At 31.2% G+C, this 20,470-nt stretch overlaps 1 protein-coding gene across 1 annotated transcript; it reads left to right on the forward strand.

The window, feature by feature from the left end:
• The first annotated feature begins 13,779 nt into the window (after positions 1–13,779).
• On the forward strand, positions 13,780–15,596 carry LOC21397357 (probable membrane-associated kinase regulator 5). The gene is made up of 3 exons (XM_010107418.2): positions 13,780–14,882; positions 14,976–15,035; positions 15,146–15,596. Exons 1-3 carry the CDS (start codon positions 14,078–14,080, stop codon positions 15,235–15,237), a joined length of 957 nt encoding a protein of 318 aa, XP_010105720.1. The 5' UTR covers positions 13,780–14,077; the 3' UTR covers positions 15,238–15,596.
• The last annotated feature ends 4,874 nt before the right edge of the window (positions 15,597–20,470 follow it).

The following is a 20,470-nucleotide window of genomic DNA, read 5'->3' on the forward strand; positions in this document are numbered from 1 at the left end:
TGTTTTCGGGGAGAACCCAAATTAGCTTCATTTGGGGACTTGAGATAAATGGATTAGCATCTTTAATCCTTGTTTTGAGATTGAAAACCCTTAGAATGATAATTTGAAACATGAAAATGGATTAGGACACACTAATAAGAAATCTTGGTTGAAAATTGAGATTTGGATTGCTTTAGGAATGAGAATTAATCCTAAAGTGTTGTTTTGTATCAGAGATCGCTGAGGATTCAGACTGAAAGGGGCTTGAGGAAGCGAAAGCTGGAAAAGGCAACGCTAGTCCCAGGTTTGATAGTGCGAGGTAGGATTTCTATCCCTTTTCCTTGTGAGCATGTTTTCAAAAAGGATTTCGGCCTTGAAAATGTTTTAAAGAAAGGGATTGGTTTGCGAAAGAAAAACGTTTTGAAAACCATGGCTTATTTAGTCATGGAACCTCATGGCTTGTCCAGTCATGGGGCCCACGGCTTGAGTAGTTCGTGGAGTCGTATTAACGATTTCAAAATATTAATGAATGATTTCTTAAGCAAAGAGATCTTGTGAACTGGTAATAGAGTCTATTGCTGTAAGCCTAGATAGGATGCGGAGAGTGCATCCTCGAGGGTAGAACCCGAAACTCGGTCCGGGTAGGCGAGGCACTTGGTTAGGTAAGTAATTTGTACTAATTACTTGCTGAAGCCTGTAAAACGGTTATTTACAGTTGTTTCCTTTGAGAAAAAGGATGTGAGGTTCCGGCTGTTCTGTCGGTACTGAATGTCTTATTTTATTTACTTATTCATTTATGTATTCCCTCACACATTTATTATTCATTTATTTATAACGTTTATTCCAAATTATATCCTACTGGGCCTTTCGCTCACGTTTTATTTTTCAAATGTATTAAACCCCTCCCAGGAGATTCTAGGAGTGGTGCACAGTAGCTGGACATTTGCTACGGAGCAGCTGAGTTGTGCTGCTGTTAGAATCAAGTAAGGATTGTGGTCATCCTCGGGTATAAATGTAAGGAACTGAGAATCCTGTAAACTTATGTAATATTTGGATTAACTAGACTGTGGTTGATGTCTGTTGTAATGATTATTTACATGTTCATGTATGTACGATACCGTATGTCCTGTGGGGTGGAGCCCTGTGTGTCAGAGGCTCCAGAATTATGTAATTTAATTATATTTTAATGCAGTTAAGTGTGGGGCCCGGTTGAGAATCTGCTTTATTAATCTCAAATTGAGCTCCACATCACCCATCCTATTTGGGGGGGCGTGACATGTTTGGTCATATTATTAGAACTATGAGTTTTTAAAAATGTGAGTGAAAATGATTGTGAGAATATTCAGGTTGAATTTTGAATAGTAAAATGAGTTAGAACCTTAAATTTAAGGGGATGCGATTGAGTTTAACCTCAATCCTAAACCCAAATACAAGTTAAAAATGTTATGCAACCAAACAAAAATTTAAACTTAAAAATTAGTTATTGGTTTAAACCCATCTAAATCCTTCCAAACAAATAGGCACATCATTAACTATTGAACTTCTGGAGGGAAAGAAAAAAAAACAAAAATCACGAATTATTAACTTCTGAACTTTAAATTTTGTTTTTTCAAATTGTTTTTAATATTTGGGGAAAATAATTAACATTTAACTTTATAATTAGTTAAAACCCATCATTTAGGAAATTTTTTTTTGGGATATTTATATTTTTATACCATGTGTTTTAAGTTTATTTAAAATCTATACCTTTAATTTTTGATCTCATTAAATATATACCTTCATATTATATTTAATATACAAATCTATCTCTTATCCCGGTCAATAATTGATTTTGACCTTTAAAATGATTAAACTATCCTTAAGAAAAAAGAAAAAACACTAAAACTTTCTAATATTATGATAATTAAAAATTAATAACACAAAAAAAACCATTTGAATGGTATTTTACATATTTTAGAGGTCAAATTTGTGAGTTTAGAGTTTTTTAAGGTTTGTTTTCTTTTTTTATATTTTTATATAAGGGCATTTTAGGTATTCTCAAGGTTAAAATCGATGATCGACTGTGAAAATGTATAAATTTTGTATTAAATCTAATTTAAATGTATATATTTAATGAGATAAAATTAAAAGTATAATTTTTAAATAAATCTAAAACACAAGACATACAAAAATTAATATCTTTTTTTTAAGGAAAGGAAGCATGAAATTTTAGTTTATATGTGCCATGAAGAAAACTCTTTTAATTCCCTGAAAAAGAAGAGGATTTTTCCCCCAAAAATGAAAGGTAGTTTGATTTATGGATTCAGAACTATTTTCATCAGAATCATTCTCATTTTACGTATATTTTTTATAAAAAAAATACTATAACAAATTACGAATCATGATTTAAATTATTACACGAATCCTCCTTCTCAACGTTTGTGATGGTTATTTATACCATACTGTTTCATTGATTAATCTAGTTTAATTGTTGTGATAACAGTAAATATTATTTAAAGAAATGATAAAAAATAAGGGTGATGATCTCGATGTACAATATTAATATGATAAAAATTGTGGCAGGTATTTAGAAGGCACTAACCACTGCTCCCGGTTGCACAGCTCGAGGCTAAACGGCGTTGGACACTAACGGCGTCTACTTCGACGTGGGCCCCACTTTGTGCTATAATTTACTTCGGCGTGGGCCCCAAAATGTACGGATGCAAAGCAGGATGGCTATCTTCCGACACAACACGTGGAGACTACTGAGTCACACCCTATAATATTCTGTATTTTTTTTAAAAAAATATTATTTCGCAAAAGAAAATATTACCATTTTTGGTTGGCCAACGCCAAACATCCCATGCATCCCACGTCATTTCTTCTATATATAGAAGAGCCGATGGAGTACAAAATTTGGTACTTCAACAGCTTGCTTGCAATTTTTTTTATTACATGTTTTTAAGCATTTTTAAAAAAAATTTGTCTTTCTTCAATTTTTTTTCATTTCCATTTTCTTTAAAGATTAATTTCAATTTCCATTAAATTATGATCTCTGTGACGCTTTACTCTCTGAATTTTAAAAGATAACATCTGTTCTCCCTGAATTTTATTCTGTTAATAATTTTACCTCTTCCGTTACACTGAGTGACAGAATTCACCACGTGTCTATTATTTAACCCATCTCAGAAGGATAATATCGTAAAATATCCTATAAAAACCCAAATTATTAAAAAATGGATTAAAATGCATAAATTTGTCAAGGGAAATAAAATCTTCTATGTTCAAATAATCTCCCAACCAAGAACGAATCTTTATTTCGCAAAAAATGAAAAAAGAAACCACAAATCAAAACAATGGCCATTGCCCCATCGAATCCACACCTTCAAGAATCACCGTCGCGTGAGCAGACCAGCCCATCACAATCGCCCCCCTCGCTCCTACCTCCATTGCCACCTCTTCAACGCCACCACCGCCTAATATGTCCGAGACCATTGGCGAGAATGAGAAGAACCTAACTCCTCCCCTATGCGAACCAAGATCTGTTAAGCCACCCTCTTCACAAGTTGCCATCGCACCATTATGCTAGATCTTCCCTCTCCACCATTGCAAGCTCTCCTCATCGAGCCTATCTCCATCGTTGTGAGCTCTCTTTCACCTCCGCCATCGCCAGTTGCAAGACCCCTCCTTCACTCATTGAGCTAGCCTTCGCCTTCATTTATGGCGTTTTGAAAGTCGATGAATGCGCGAACAATGCCGATCTCCACCGTCCGCCGCCATGATCACCGAGATTCTAAACAAAGATAGGTTTAAGCGTAATTTTACTTTCAAATCTCACCAAATAATAGATATGTGGCTAATTTCGTCACTCAGTGTAACGGAATGGGTAAAATTGTTAATTGAACAAAGTTCGGGGGGAGCGGATATTACATTTTAAAATTTGATGGGCAAAGCATTACAGGAGTCATAGTTCAGGGGGAATTTTTGATTGTATTTTAAATATTGTTCCTTTTTTTTTTCTTTTTTAACACATGTATTTTTCATTATTTCCCATTAAAATATTTTTTCCATTAATTTTCTCTTCAAACACTTTTTTTTTATTTTTTATTTTTGCTTTGCTTGCTTGCTTTCAAGCATTTTTTAAAATCTTTTTTTTTCTGCTTCTTTTCCTTTCCATTTTCTTTAATTGTATTATAAATATTGTTCTTTTTCTTCTTCTTTTTACTTGCATAAATATTGTTACTCATGAAACGCTATACTCTTATTATGTATCTACACTTTTAGTAGAGAAGATGTATATATATTTTTTCAACTTTTTTCTTTCAACCATCATTATGCATAGTATGAAATTGTTAATTTTCATCGAATCATAGTTTTATTTAGGTTAAAATTTAAAACTTCTTAATAATTTTACACGGCCGTTATAGGAAATTTTTTTTATGAATATCCTTTTTTTTAGTTTGAAAATAATTATCAATTGGCTATATTTATTTCTTTTTATTATTGTTAAAATATTGTTGATATTATTAGCATGTCGTGTTTCAGTTTGATATTGTTAACATATAGTGTTTATCGTATTTCAATTGGCTATATTTATTTATTTTTATGAATTGTTTGCATATTTATTACTTTCTTTTTAAAGAAACAATTTAAAAAGCATTCTTGTATTGAAATATTACTTATCATTTTTAATAATTTTAAATAATGTGAAAAAATACAATTTGCAAAGTGAAAAAGAAAAGAATAACAGTGCCAATAAATTTTTTTTTTTTTTTTTTTTTTTTTTTTTTTTTTGCTGATCAGGGTGCCAATAAATTGACATAATTAAGCCTCAACACTGGTAGAAAAAAATTCAAAAAAAAAAAAACTTGTAGCAAATATATAAATAAAAGCCTCAACACAAAGATAACATGAGTAATAAACGCATCAGAAATCTAACGGAAACACAAAAAATTTATTGTATATGTAAACATTACACGACACATAAACACATTTAATAAGGGATCGAGTTGTGTTAAGTTAACATGAAAAATGATCCATTTATGACTCAATTAACATGGAAATTGACGTTTAAAAAACATAAATTCGCTACTATTTAAAGCTTAATGAGGAGCACTTCTCGAGTCGGATTGTGAGGGTCATACTCCTATTGTTTTCACAACCAGACTCCTTGACTCAGTTTGTTTGGCACTTTTTTAAAATCAAAACGAGCATACAACTTATATAACTAACAAACACATTATTTTCTTTTCAAATATCCAGACCGAAAAGGGAAAAAAATCTATGCATGCAACGAATATTTAGTTGGTTACATACATACATATATATATATATATAATACTAATAATGAGTGTCTTAAAGCGTCAAATTAGACCGGAGTTTCTTCTATAAATTATACATATGACGCGGCTCAATTTTGAGTTAAGGTTGTTAATTCGATCAGAGCAAAAAAAAAAAAAAAAAAAAAGTTGTTAATTCGAAACCTGCCCGTTTAATATTATACATTTTATATGTGCCAATCCAAAATTAATATGAAAATTAAATGGGATTTATTTTGTGTTGCTTTCAAGTCGTGTCATGTAGGAAAATTCTACATTGTGATTTATTTTGTTTTGCTTTCAAGTTGTGATATGTAGGAAATTTCTAGTCTCTCAATTTCAAAAAAAAAAAAAAATGGAGAATTTACCGTTGAGCACATGAGTCTGAACCTTTATCTTTTATTTTTAATAAATACTCTTTTATTAATATAATTATTTGATTAAAATAATTATAAACTAAAAATAAAAAATAAAAATCATGACTCATACACTTTTAAAAAATATTTATTAAGATTACCCTTTTTACGAACTCGAGCCCACCATCTAAATTCCAAATAACTAACTACTGAGTTTATTATTACGTAAGCCTTCCTTACGCTCTATCAACATATAATGGTTCATTCACTCTATGTATTAGTATGTTGTAATCATCCCCTATGTTTTGAAAATCACATCATATATGTCTATGATTTTCATATGGTTAGGCCCACTACCACGACAGAGGTGATAAACAAGTTCACTAGGTACAATTATCATTTTTTTTTTTTTTGGTGAGAATTATGTTATAGGGTACTTATAAAAAAAGTAAAAAAAAATAAAAAATTACAAAATATCGATAGTATTGAGTATCACCTATTAATAGATGGTGGGTTTTGTAATATGAGGTTTATAAACGAGGCTCATCTTCTATGAGTGATGGATCTTAATTACCACTTATTGTGACTTTTTAAGTATTTTTCTTTCTTACGATGAAGAGCTTGGGAAACCTTAATAAAGTTTTGTTACGATAATAACAAAAATAGGCAATAAGAAACGAAGAATGAGAACACATATTTAACGTGGAAAAACCCAAGATGGGAAAAAACTACGGGCAGAGGAAGAAAAAATTCATTATGCCGAAAAACTGATACAAAATAGGAGTTCTAGGAGGCTATATATGGGAGCATCCCTAAAGAACCCTAATATTACAGGATATATATATATATATATATATATGCGCGTGAAAATAAGAAATAATTAAACCCTATCGGCCCAATCTCTTCTCTACCACTCCTATCGGGCCGATCTCTTTGCTACCACCACATATCCCCAAAAATTTTTATAATTAAAATTGCACTATATATGTCAAACCGTGAGCTTTTTAGGCCGGGCTAAACTAAATTCGGATCATCATACTCTAACAAGTTTTTATGGGAGTAATTACGTAGAAGTAATTCAAACATTGCTAATTATCTAAACAATCGACCCCTATATTTTTTCTTACTCCTCTATATATGTTGGGCGTCCATATAGTAATATCATATATGGGTATGGAGCAGCGAAAGACCGGGTTTATAGTGGAGATCGTATCCTACAAGGAGACTGACTGACTTTGGCCGATCCATGGTTGCCTCAACCCAGCTACTTGCCTACTTCTTTAATTAAGTCATGAAACAGACGCTTTAAGGTTTTAACATTTCTTTTTTCTAGATTTTTCCAGCGGTGAAAGAAGCTACTCATATGTACGCCCTTCCATGCTCAATGCTGTTGTCTAGAAGTTGAAAATGATTGGTATTATATTTGTGTACGCCTCTTGTTTTTGCCATCTCTCTAGGTTTAGAGGTTTCTCAATCTCAATTAATGGCGGATTTTTCTGTTGTGCATAAAAGACAAAGTTCCTAAAATGGATTTTGAGCTTATGCGTGTCTTTCTCTGAGTGTTATAGTTTGAGAGAAATATTGAACGAGTTAGAGATTGTGGATTGGTGTTTGTATTATCATTTTCTGAAAAAAAAAAAAAAAAAAGGTACAAGGTTGATTTTAGAATTAAGACGACACAAAATTATACAGAATTAAAACAACGAAGAATACGTAGTTAATGGTGAACAATTAATACGACTGCTGTTCTTTAAGAAATGAAAAATTAACTGCTTTAAGTTTTTAATTCGAGTTGAAATGTGATTTTATGTAAGAGTTTTTTATTGTAGCAAAACGTTGGATATGACTGTTTATGATGGTTTTTTTACTGTAATGAAACTCGAATTCTAAATTCGAATCGGTGAAATGAACGAGACTTAAAAGTTTGAAGAAAAAACAACGCTACATGAGTAAGAAATGAAATTACTTCCAACATCCATTGAGCTATAACGTTGACGGTTTTGGAAGGAAAATACAGCAGACATTCAAACAGTACTGCTCAATGGAATCATTATTATATATATTCCACACATCATCAAATTTTCATAAAGCATTATTCAAATGAGCCGATTAATTAATGTCTAATGAGAAGATTATTTGCAATAATAGAAATGAAGCAGTTTAGTCTCAGCGATATAAGAAATCACATCTTGACATAAATTGATAATTTAACAGCAGTTGATAAAAAAAAAAAAGACGCTGCAAGCAGTACTATTTCAGAGAATGAAAGAAAATGAATAAAAGCCAAATTACCTGTTGAGATTTGGAAGAAAATTGCACCTAAGTCACAAATTGCTCACAGATTATCTCAGCAGCTTCTTTGGTATCAATAACCAGTAAGAAAGAGTTATCTATTTATATTCTCTTAGAATATCCAATGTTTGTTGGAGAATAGCCGCACCTTTTTTGGAATATGCTTTCCTTAATTATTGCCCCACTTAATTATTTGGATCAATTACAAATCTTTCCTTAGAAGAAAACAAACTTCAGCTTTTAGAGCATTTCTTTTAAAGCTAACTCAATGCCCCATTGTTGATTTTTGTTTATAACTTTTCTCTAATCATAAACTTTAAGGTCCATTCGTTCGTTTCGCTGCTTTAAGTTGAGAATTTGAGTTGAAAAGTGTATTTATGTGAGAAAAAACACTATAGTACAAAAAGTTAAATTTAAATTTTTATGAGAAAACATACTGTAGTAAAAACTTGAGTTTGTGATTCAAACTAATGAAACTAACGGGCCCTAAGCTAGACATTGTCGTTTAACATGAAAATAACTGTGCTTTCTCTATGCTTACCTTCAAAAAGTATTGGCTAATTTTCATAGTAATGCCCAAAAGAGAACCTGGAAAGAAAAAAAAAAGTATGTGGCAGAAATTAGGCATTCAACTGCTATGACCATTATCATTAAAGATATAAAAACACGCATGCATATTTTTGAATTAATTTGAGGAAAGATATGAAGCAATCTCGGATCTTGAAAGATTACAAGAGGAAAAACTGAACTACATTTGTTGAAGATACAAATTAACATGTGGATTCAGGTTTCTGTATAATGCCCGATAGTATCTGATGGAACGGAGAAGTCCATGATGCTTGGTGGGTTTCAATGTTCATGAATGGGCCTAGACATCTTTGAAGTGAGGAAAAAATTAGAGAATTTATTCTTAACAGTGGATGAGTCCGGATCTTATTTCTTATTCTTGATAAATATTATTTTTTTAATATAATTATTTAACTAAAAAAATTATGAATCAAGAGTAAAAGATAAAAATTCTGATCCATACACTTTTTAAAGATTATTTAATAGACCTGAGATGAATTAAAATTAATAGGCTAATAGTTTATATAAGTTAATAAATAGGCCGCTAAATTACTGTTTTCGTCCATAACTTGTCTGGTTATGAACCATAATTTGACAAGTTATTGTCCATACATCACGGTTTTTGTCCATAACTTGTCTGACTATGAACCATAACTTGACAAGTTTATCCATAACTTATCTGGTTATAAATCATAACTTGACAAGTTATGATCTATTAATTTTTATAACTAAAAATTGACCAATACACTTTTTTAAACTTTTCATATTGACATATTTTATACTATTTCTGTTATTTATCAAGATTACCCGTGAGCGAGTGCAGAGGCTTTTTAATGGGCCTGGATATAGTTGAGTTTGAGTGAGCCTAGAGGCTTTTCCTTTCTCAACCCGCTGCCTGAAATCTTATTTTAACTGTTAATAGTTATTCTAGATTTCTATGAAACTCAATAGATTAAATATTAACTTATTCGTGTACTAAATTTATTCCTCAAATATGTTTATCAAAACGAAGTTGCAATTTATGTCACGCAGTATATTGAAGAAGAGAACAGTAGCAGAAATTTGAATGGCGTGTGGAAAAAATAGGATGCAAGTCAACATTATTTGTGTCACGATTTAACCATTACTTAATTCTTTTTATTATACACCCACGAGTTTTGTTGTTTACTCAAATGCTAATCAATTTCTTTTGTTTGATACATAACAAGCAAGGTCGGTGAGTGAGCACTTTATTAAAAAAAAAAAAAAAAAAAAAAAAAAAAAAAAAAAACTCAAGATAATATTTTGTCAACGACCATCGTTTTTGTTTTCTTTTAAAATGACCAACGAACACTCAACGATTGGGTAGGAAACATGAGAGCCCACCAGTTACAAAAAATTCTTTTGGGGAATCATTTGACCAGCTAACAGTTGATGAAACTCTTGGAAGTAAGTTGGGAACTAACGCAACCACACAAACAGAAATAACCATGACAAAGTACAAAAGGTCTTGGGAGGCTCTTGAGTAGACGAGGGATTTGGATGTAGACTGAGATGACAAGAAGGAAAAAAAAAAAAAAAAGGTTAAAAATCATCATGGTGGCCGGTAGTTACCCTAATGAAAAAGAAATGATAAAATATGAAAGAGTAAAAAAAAGAAAAGAAAGGCAATCAAGGATATTCTGGTTTCGTTTATTCGGCCCGCTTAGTTCGTTGATTCGAATTTTTAATTTGAGTTGAGATGTGATTTTATGTGAGAACTTTTTACTGTAGTAAAAAAGTTAGATGTGATTGTTTGTGAGAGCTTTTTACTGTAGTAAAACTCGAATTAGCGAAATGAACGGAGACAGTTCATTTCATCAATTTAAATTTAAATTTTAAATATTATTATAATAAAAAAATCTCAAAAATAATTACATTTAATTTTTTTATTACAATAAAATTTTTTTACATAAAGTTACATTTTAACTTGAATCAGTAAACTAAACGAACTCTTAACTGATTCGAATTTTTAATTCAAATTTTGTCACAAAGAGTCACATCTTTTTTATTATAATTAAAAATTTTCACATAAAATAATTATATTTATGTTCGAATTGAAAACTCAAATAGACAAACTTAAGCCTCGTTCACTTCGTGGATTTGAGTTTTCAATTCGAGCTGAGATGTGACATTTTCTGATAACTTTTTACTGTAACAAAAAAGTTAAATGTGACATTTTATAAGAATTTTTTACTGTAAAAATTTAAAATTAAAAACTCAAATCAGTAAAATGAACGAGGCCTTAAAGAATCTTTACTTGAGATACGAGTGATCACCATGATTTTGGGTGCTGAAGCTTTTACAAGCTAGGACAATAACGAGCAAAACATTGATGATGCTGTTAAAGAATCCCTCTGTATGTACCACACAAAATGCGTGTCATCTACGCGAACAAATTGATATGTTTTCTCTTTCTTTTTTTTTTTCTTTTTTTTTCAAAAATTATAACGGGATTAAAGGGCGGAGTGATAGAGGGTGGTGATTAACGTTTGGTTCATAAATTTAGAATTATGATTTAAAATTATTTTTAATTTATGTGTATTTTTTATAAAAAAAAATACTATAACGAACCACGAATTATAATTCAAATCATGACACGAATCCACCAATCAAACACAAAGAGAAGAGATACTACATTGATCTCATGAGACATAATTTAAGAGAAATATGATATTCCCATGTGACATATGAATCTTTATAAAGTCGGATCATCGTGACGGTTCATGACTTACGCACACAGACGAGCTGGCTTATCACCCGTCCGGCCAAGCTCTCGGTGGCTTTTCCTCCTTTATACATAAAGAGATATGTATATGTGGTGTTTTCTACAATAAATTTCTATTAGTACGTGCATGTTGAAATTGGGTGATATACAAAACATATCGAATTTAATACAAATTTGAAGCACTATAAAGATATCAATGGTGTTTTTTTAAAAAAAATATATTATACCATTAAATTCTAATATATATATATATATATATAGAGAAAGTCTTTGAAATAAAGAACTCTCAGAAAAAAGATAAATAAGAGGGAAAAAACAATAAATTCTAGCGAGAAATTTGAAAATACGAGGGTCAGCTTTTTATGACAAAGTTTAAATACCTATATCGTGGAGGCAACTAACTGAAGAAAATTAATATTGTTTCTAATTGTTCTTTTTGCTGGAAACCTTCTTGAAGAAGATCAACAAAAGAAAACTAATATTCTTTTAATTTCCAAAAGCATAAGGTCCGGTTTTGGTATTAAAAAGCAAAAACAAAAAAGAGTGGCTATTTAGGACCACAATATATAGCACATGATTTGCCTGGTTAGAATCTAAAATCTCTAGGTTCCATAAAAGGAAAAAAAAAAAAATCTAAATTTTTAGGACAGAGATATCTCACTGAAGACCCTGCACTGTTATAGGCAATTTTGCAGTGTTCCAATAAGCATCCAAGCAAAGCCAAAAATCTCATAACTATGATAAGTAATTTTCCTTCCAAAATTCTTTTCTCATTGCATGAAAAAGTTATCTTCTCTCAATTCTTATGCAAGTATGTATAAAGGTGCAAAACTTGTAAAATTTGCCCATGAAACTAAATGTCCGTTTAGTTCGCTGATTCGAGTTGAGATGTGATTTTATGTGAGAATTTTTTACTGTAATAAAAAATTTAGATGTGACTATTTATGAAAATTTTTTACTGTAATAAAACTTAAATTTTAAATTTGAATCAATAAAATGAACGGAGGTTAAAATTAACATGTGCTACCGGCACATATGTTCCAATTTAAATACATAAAGGCTTATAGTATATCTTATTTCTTTATTTTTTTCCAAGCGTAAGAAGAAAAATAATAAAGGAGCTTTCTTTATAGCATTTTGCACACCCATTCAACGCTCAGCTCAAACACCGTGTTTCCAAGTCAAACCTTTTGTACAAAATAGCAAAGACTTAGAAGATTGGACTTTTTTTTTTTTTTTTTAATTTTAAAGGAAAAACAGATAGTTGGAGCTCCTTTAAAGGGAAGGGCCCTAGTTGAACAAGCGTGCCAAGCTGCAACCAATTCCTTGCCTTGTAAAGAACCCAATTCTCTGATTTGGCCAGATCTTTTTAAAGAGTCTCTGAAAAAAGTAAAAGCCTCTCTCTCTCTCTCTCTCCTCTCTCTCTCTCTCATGTCTTGTGTGTAAAACATAGCCCTACGTTTGGTTGCTTTGCTTTGCTAATCCCTTTTTTCTTTTCTTTTTTTTTTTTTTGCCCTTTGCCTTTGAGCGAGTCTCTTCTTTTTGGTCTTTTTCTCCCTTTCAATTTTCTCTTTTCTTTTTGGAAGTTTCTCGTCACCATCCTATTTCCTACGTCTTTATTATGCATCCAAAGACTTTGGCATCGAACTCCATGAACAAAGTAGAAAAAATTAACCCCCCCAAAGTAACACCTCCCTTAATTTTCACTTTCACACCTCCCTCAAAGGGAAAAAAAAGGTCCCATAAAAATAATAAAAAGCTCAAATCAAAAGAACATTTCCACACTTCCTAGGTCCTATAGTGAAAAGAGTATTTATTTTAATGAAAAAAAAAGAAGACATTTTTTTGGGATACTAATGTTCGCTCAATTTTTATAGTCAACAGACTCAACACCAACAACCATTGAGAATTCAGTTTGTTGACTTGGTTCTCATCTAATCAGTAACAGTAAGTCCTTATTTATTTCACTGAATTTTTAATTTTAATTTTATTATACTTAAAAATTCTTATAAAAAATTAGATTTAACTTTTTTTTATTAAAATAAAAAATTCTCACATAAAATTACATATCTCAATTTAAATTAAAAATTTAAATTCACAAATTAAACAGGACCTAAAATCTCATTCATTTTATCGATACTAATTTAAAATTTAAATTTTATTACACTAAAAAATTTTCATATAAAATTATGTATTAATTTAAATTAAAAACTTAAATTAACCGACTTATATTCCTAAGCCGTAACAGTCATGCGAATTTTACGGTAGGTTAGGGGGGCTGAGGAAATTTTGAGCTCTGCAGATTCTGAAATCTGAAGAAGAGTTTCTGAATTCGTAAGAAGACTACACGCATACCACAGTTCTGAAGCCTTCGTGGAGTAAATATCAACTTCATTTGACGCTACGGTCTATACTTTCTGTCACAAAACAGACCACGTAACGTAAAAACAATTCCATGTAAATAAAACAACGCAACACATAAAAACAAAAAAAAAAACCACACAGACTCTCTCTTTCTCTCCATTAAAAAGCAAAAGAAAAGCTATGGCTCCTCTGCTTTCTCTCTCTCTCTCCTCTCTCTCTCTCTCTCTGCTTACTCAAATCACCATTTTCAATGTTGAAAACACGACCATAAAACGAAGTGCAATTTTTGAGTAAAAGCACCTCTTTTATATATCTCACTCATATCTCCCCCACGTTACAATACTATCCCTCTCTCTCTCTCTCTATCTCTCTCTCTCTCTACATATCTCGTATAAAAGACCAACCATAAACCCTATATCAAGTAGTACTTCCATTTACCCTCGCATTCTCTGTCAGTTTCTCCCTCTCTCTAAACCATGGAAGGTCTGCATTTCCTCAAGTTCTGGAAACCAACCACCGCATTTCCCACTCCTTTAATTGAAGTAGATAACGAAGAAGATGAACAAGACGAAGAAGAAGACTCGTTCTTCGACTTGGAGCTGACTGCACCAGATTTCGACACCAAGAAAAACGACAGCAAAAGCAGTGGTGATAAAACGACCAAAAGCTTCCATCTTAACGAAGAAACAAAACCTGTTATTTACCCAAAGCCTTCTCTTTTGCTTTCTCCGATCGATCCGATTCCCAAGCGGAAAATCCTCCCTCTTGAGCCCATCCCCAAGCCCCAGTCTCCCATGGCTCTCCTCAAATCCGCTCCCACATTCCGAGTCTTCTCGTTCAAGAAATCGAGATCCACAGGAACGACGCAGAAAGCGGGAGAAACGGCGGCGAAATTCAACGCCGGAGAATCTCCGAAGCTTTCCAGAGAAACCAGCTCGAGAAGAACAGAGCGATTCTCGAAGGACGTTATAACGAAGTACCTGAAGCTCGTCAAGCCCCTTTACGTCAAGGTTTCGAAAAGGTACAACGGCGAGAAGATGAATAACTCCTCGGCGGCGGATTTGTTCGTCGGATTTTCGCCGTCGTCGTCTCCGGCGACGGTGGCGTCGCCGAAGGACAAGCCGGCGGGGATTCGGAAGCATCTGCGGAAGAGCAAGTCGTCTTCGGCGACTGCCGTGCCACAAACGACGTCGAATCGGAGAGATGATTCGCTTTTGCAGCAGCATGATGGGATCCAGAGCGCCATCTTGCATTGCAAGAGATCATTCAATTCCTCCAGAGGTAACAAAAACAGCAACAAAAAAAAAAAAAAAAAAGCTTAAATTTTCGTTAAATTTTAGAAAGAAATTATTAAAGTTTCCATTTTTTTGGCAGATTCTTGTTCATTATCGCGATCAACAAGTGATTCTTCGTCCATGAAATCGTATTCTACCGGTACGAATCATATGATTGTTTATCCCCTGTTTTCAAGTCTAAATTTTGATACTTTATTTCGCTTAATTATTGCGCTGAGTTTTAACATTTTCTGCTGAATTTATTCACAGATTCGTATCGATTATCAAACTCTGCTAGCGAGACTTCCCACGACAATTCTGCGAGAAATTCCATCGAGGATGTTCGTGGAATTGGCATTTGAAACTTTCCCAGATTAGTTTATTTTCTTCCTACTAAAACAAACAAAGAAAAGAAAGAAAATAGAAGAACTGTTTTTTTTTTTTCTATAATTATTTTTCTTTAGTATTTGTTGAGTGGTAATGTAATGGTTCGTGTTGTAAAGAGAAAGAAAAACAAGAATCAGAGAGAAATGGAAAGTGTTGTTAGTTATTATTTTTTTTCTTGGATATTTGTTTGTTTTTTCTTTTTTCATATTTTTTTTTTGCTTTTAGTCATGATTACCAGTGAATACCTTGGTTCTCTCTCGTTGCTGTCTGTAAAGTGATGGGTCAATTATGAGAAAATTGAACGAGACTCGGGTACGGGATCTTTTTGTTCTTATGCAGTTTATTTACTATTTATTTATCAGTGCCTTCTTGTGCTCTGCGCTCCAGCATCATCTGTTGCTTTTGAAATGCAGTTCTCGCAATTCATTTTCTTGGGAATTAAAATTTTAATCAAAAATATGATGAAGTAATGTGAATCAGATAGTTTGATAAAAAAAAAAAAAAAAGCAAATGAAGAATATTGTTAAGGAAAGAGAATTGAGAGGTCATTTATTGATAATCAACCTGCAGATTTCAGGAGGGTTGATTTCATCCTGACAAGTGACCATGCTTTGCTTTTGAAAAGTACTTTTGAATCGTAAAAGAAGCATTTTTTTTTAAGACTCATTCCATTCCTTAATTTATCTGTGAATTGTGTTTAAAATTTAAGTTTATTATAGTAAAAAAGTTTTAAAAATAATTATATTTAATTTTTTTATTACAGTAAAATTTTTTTACATAAAATTATATCTCAAAATTAAAAATATAATTTTATGTGAAAATTTTTAATTTTAATAAAAAAATTAAATGTAATTTTTAATAAAAATTTTTAAATTTATTAATTTAAATTAAAATATAATTTTATATAAAATTTTATTAATATAATAAAAAAATTAAATGTAAGTTTCTTTCTAAAAGGAAAAAAGGATAATAAAAAAAGCATTCATATGCTCTATATTCCAAGTCTCTGTGTCCATCCGTCCCATCTGCTGATGGTTTGGTTGGAGATTCAATTTTGACTGCTTGTTGCAACTTGGAAACTGCTATAAAAGTCCATACATCTTTTTCACTCTTATTACATTTCATCTCCCTTTACTTTTCCCATTTTCACTTTGACCTCTCTGAAATCACAATAACACAATAGTGTTGTAAATGAGTTTCTTTTTTGTGCTTCTTTATTACCTTCGGTGCCCAGGAGCAAACCCAGCTAGAAAAGGGCTTTTTCAGGCTATGCAATGCGAATATTTTGTAGTAGTCAGGGTAGACCTTGCAAGTAGGAGGATAAAGTTTGAAATGCAAGATTATATCAAAATAATGCAGATTAACAATAGTATAAAGATGCAACCAAATTTTATAAAAGGGAATTTTTACTTTAAGGCCTGTCATTTTAATTACCTTTTAACCTTTTGATTAAGATGTTTGGTTGGAGGATTCAAACTATGATTTGAATCATGGTTCATGGTTCGTTACAGTATTTTCTCTCATAAAAAATACACGTAAATTAAAAATAGTTTTAATCACATGATTCTAATCTATGAACCAAACGTATCAAGTTTTCGAACACTTGATCTGTAATTTGTAGCTGCTGTATGTAGTATGGTGTAAATTTTTTACGTGAACACTCACAAATCAGCTTGTTGAAATCTTAATCTAATAGTTAAGACAGTAGTACCTACTGATAGTTAAAAATATTAAGTCCTACCGGCTAAGTTCCCATAACAAAGATACAGAAGTTTGAAGTTGTCCTATTGTGTTAACTTTAAGGGTTCTATCAGTAGAAGGTGTTGTTTTTAACTATTGAATTAGTTTTTTAATGGTTAGATTTGTGCATGCCCGCATTAAAAATTTACATAACAAGACACATAATTGTTTGTACTTTAAATCAAACCGTTGAAAAACTAATTCAACAATTAAAACACAGTTTCTATCGGTGAAACAAAAATGCATGTCCTACCATAAACTTTGTCTAATTTTAATACCTTAAGATTAGAATATAATTCTACAATATCTTATGGGTGAAAATAATTTCAAGCAAGGTGTAACAATTAAAAATGTTAAAAAATGTTTACAAGGTGACATAGTAGTAATAGAATTAATGACTGCTCTAGGCTCTAGCTATCACGTCTAAAATTAAAAGCTAGACAAGTGACAAAATCCTTCCTAAAGAAATACTAAGAAGAATGAAGACAAGAACGTTGAGCAATTGGCATTATTTTGCTCCCCACAGGTTCAATGGCTACAAGACATGAAATTGGACAGTTTGAATATTTGAAGTTTGAAAATTCATGGGGAATAGAGGGAAGTGGATTGTCTGTGTAAGGATGTAATAGTCCATAAATGACATGAGGACTAATGCCCTGACCGACAAGCAATGGTCAAGCAAAATTCCAAACCATCATCATAGTATCATAGTGACAAAATGCCAAACTAAAACCACAAACAAATGTGGGCCCCCCCCCGAATATCTCAGCTTAAAAGTCCCTTAAAAATAATAAAAATAGGAAATTGTACCAAGAAAAGACAAATAATGCCCACCCCAAAAACATCAGAGTGAAGCACAAGACAATATGCAGGTCCCTCACTTAACAGGATTTTCAGTGTTTTTTTTTTTTTTTTTTTTTTCTGAATTTCACACAGTTAAGGTCACTATGGAAATGGAACTAAATGGGCATTGCTTGGACTGAAAGTGACTCTTTTGCACTCTATGCCATATTTTGTGCCTTCATTTACTTTGTTTTCTCCAACTTGCCAACATGCCATTAACTCATAAATGGTTGTTGAACATGGTTTGCTTTTCCTTGTGAAACTTATTACATAAGTGTCCTAATATTGCTCTAAGAGCAATCTAGAATTTTCTCAATGAATTGGACATAAGTTCATACATGTGCATTTCTTCTATCTTTATCTATCTTTTTTTTTTTTTTTTTTTTTTTTTTTTTTTTTTTTTTCTTTTTTTTATCCATTTGATTGGTAAGATCAATATGAAATTAATTTCAGTTTTAATGAAAGTAACAATTTGTAAACACGTAAAGGGAAAGATTCATTGCACCAAGTAGAGGACTTTTGAGGACAAAGAGGATATTATAACTAAAAATCTTACTAGCCTTGAGAAATTTTGAGAGAGAGAGAGAGAGAGGAATGAATGCATTCAATTTCATGCAATGCACCAAAGGAGACACTAAACAAACAAAGACCCGACACCGTGTTTTCGTCCGAGGGCCATAGATTTGCCCTGTTTCCTCCTCTAAGCTGATTATGTGTCTCATTGCGTTCTTTTTAATAAGATATCCACAATTGCACCATAGACGTTGCTAACTACATATGTGTCATGTTCACCAATTTCCCAACATTAATATAAGCTCTTCTTGTTTGTGAAAACAACAATGTTTGGGAACATTATGATTGAAAATGGAGTTCTTGCTTTCGAGTTCACTGGACCTGTCTTAATCATCCTTGCAAAGCTGATCAAGAAAAAGGAAAAGGAGATCATTTTGGAAAAATGGTTTCAATCAATTATGCATGAACTAGATTTAGAAGGTATTTATTATTATTATTATTATTATATAAATATGTTGGAATTGCTATATATGAAAGCAAGGTAGCTAACAGAATGTAATAATTATTACTTAGGGTCAGTCCACATCATTTGTAGGCCGATGATCATGAGATCTTAATACATTTTTTTTTAAATAAAGAATGAATGTGTCGGGTATATGTTGATACAGTATCACAGATCTAAAACTTGAATTATCCACTTTCAAACCAAAAATAAAAAAATAAAAGAAAATTTGAATTATCCACGCAAAAAACAAAAGAAAAACGAAAGGCTGATTATGAGTTCCTTGTTTTAAAAAATGCTTACTTTTTTCATTTATTTTCAAAACTATCTACTATCGTACATATAAAGACATTTATATCTTTATATAATAAAAAGGGAAAAAAATAATGATACAACAAAATAGGAAAGAAAATGAAACGCAATCTGAATATAAAATATTCTAAGTTTAAAATACAAAAGTTAAATTATTGCATTAATAAAATCGAATCTAATTATTTTTTAAAAGAGAGAGTTTCTTATAAAAAAAGAAAGAAAATCCACTGAATATTTTTAAAAATCTAAGTCTTAAAAGTCTACGACCTCGATAATTCTTTCAAATTGAGTCCCTATACCCTAAATTCAAACAATCTTTTCATTATTTAATGGTCAAATCATTATGAAACAAAATATATAATACAAAAGAACACAAAAAATATATACATTAAAAAGCTTCTCATTAGTCTTATGGTGATATCAGATTAATGCACATTGGAAATTAAAAAAAAAAATTGCAACAAGTTTCAAACAATCAACATGCATGTATTCATGAACACATAATAGATCGTTTCATTATTGTAATGATTTCAGAATTACGAAAAGAATGAATGTAAAGTTTGAGATGATTAGGGTAAAATCAAACACCGAAATAAATGAGTTTTTGAGTGGACGAAAAAACACAAAAATGTATAAAATCAAATACCTATTTTCACTAAAATTATGATCATATCATAATGAAATAAAATTTCTATAAAGAAGAAACACTAAATGGACTCATCAAAAAACATTTCATTATATGAGAAATTATAGTAAAGATATAAAATAGGCTATAGCCATGCAAAAAATATAAAATAAAAGGCATTTTCATTATCTTAATAACGATATCATTATTAAAAACAATGAATACAAAATTTGTTGTAATGAAATAATTAAAATGCACGAAAACATGAGCTTGCAATTTATCTATATTCATTGTGTGAAAGCAGGTGAAACTTGTGATAAGATATAAAACAAGCTATAGACAAGCAAACAAAATAACAGATAAAAACGTTTATCGCATTTTCATTATCTTAATGACAATATCATTATGAAAACAAAATGAGTACAAAGTTTGCAAACAATTCAAAACAATCAAAATGCATGAAAACATGAGTCTACATTCTGTTTATTTTCGTTATGTTAAGGAACGAGAAAATTATAGAAAATAATGAAATCTCTCGCATTTTCATTATGTTAATGACGATGTTATTATAGAAAGTAATGAATATAAAGTTTGCAAACACTCTAAAACAATCAAAACGCACAAAAAAATGAATATGCGTTTTTTTATTTATTTTCGTTATGTTAAGGAATAA

The sequence above is a fragment of the Morus notabilis genome, unplaced genomic scaffold (assembly GCF_000414095.1).
Source record: "Morus notabilis unplaced genomic scaffold, ASM41409v2 Scaffold1094, whole genome shotgun sequence".
In the NCBI taxonomy this organism is placed as follows: domain Eukaryota; kingdom Viridiplantae; phylum Streptophyta; class Magnoliopsida; order Rosales; family Moraceae; genus Morus; species Morus notabilis.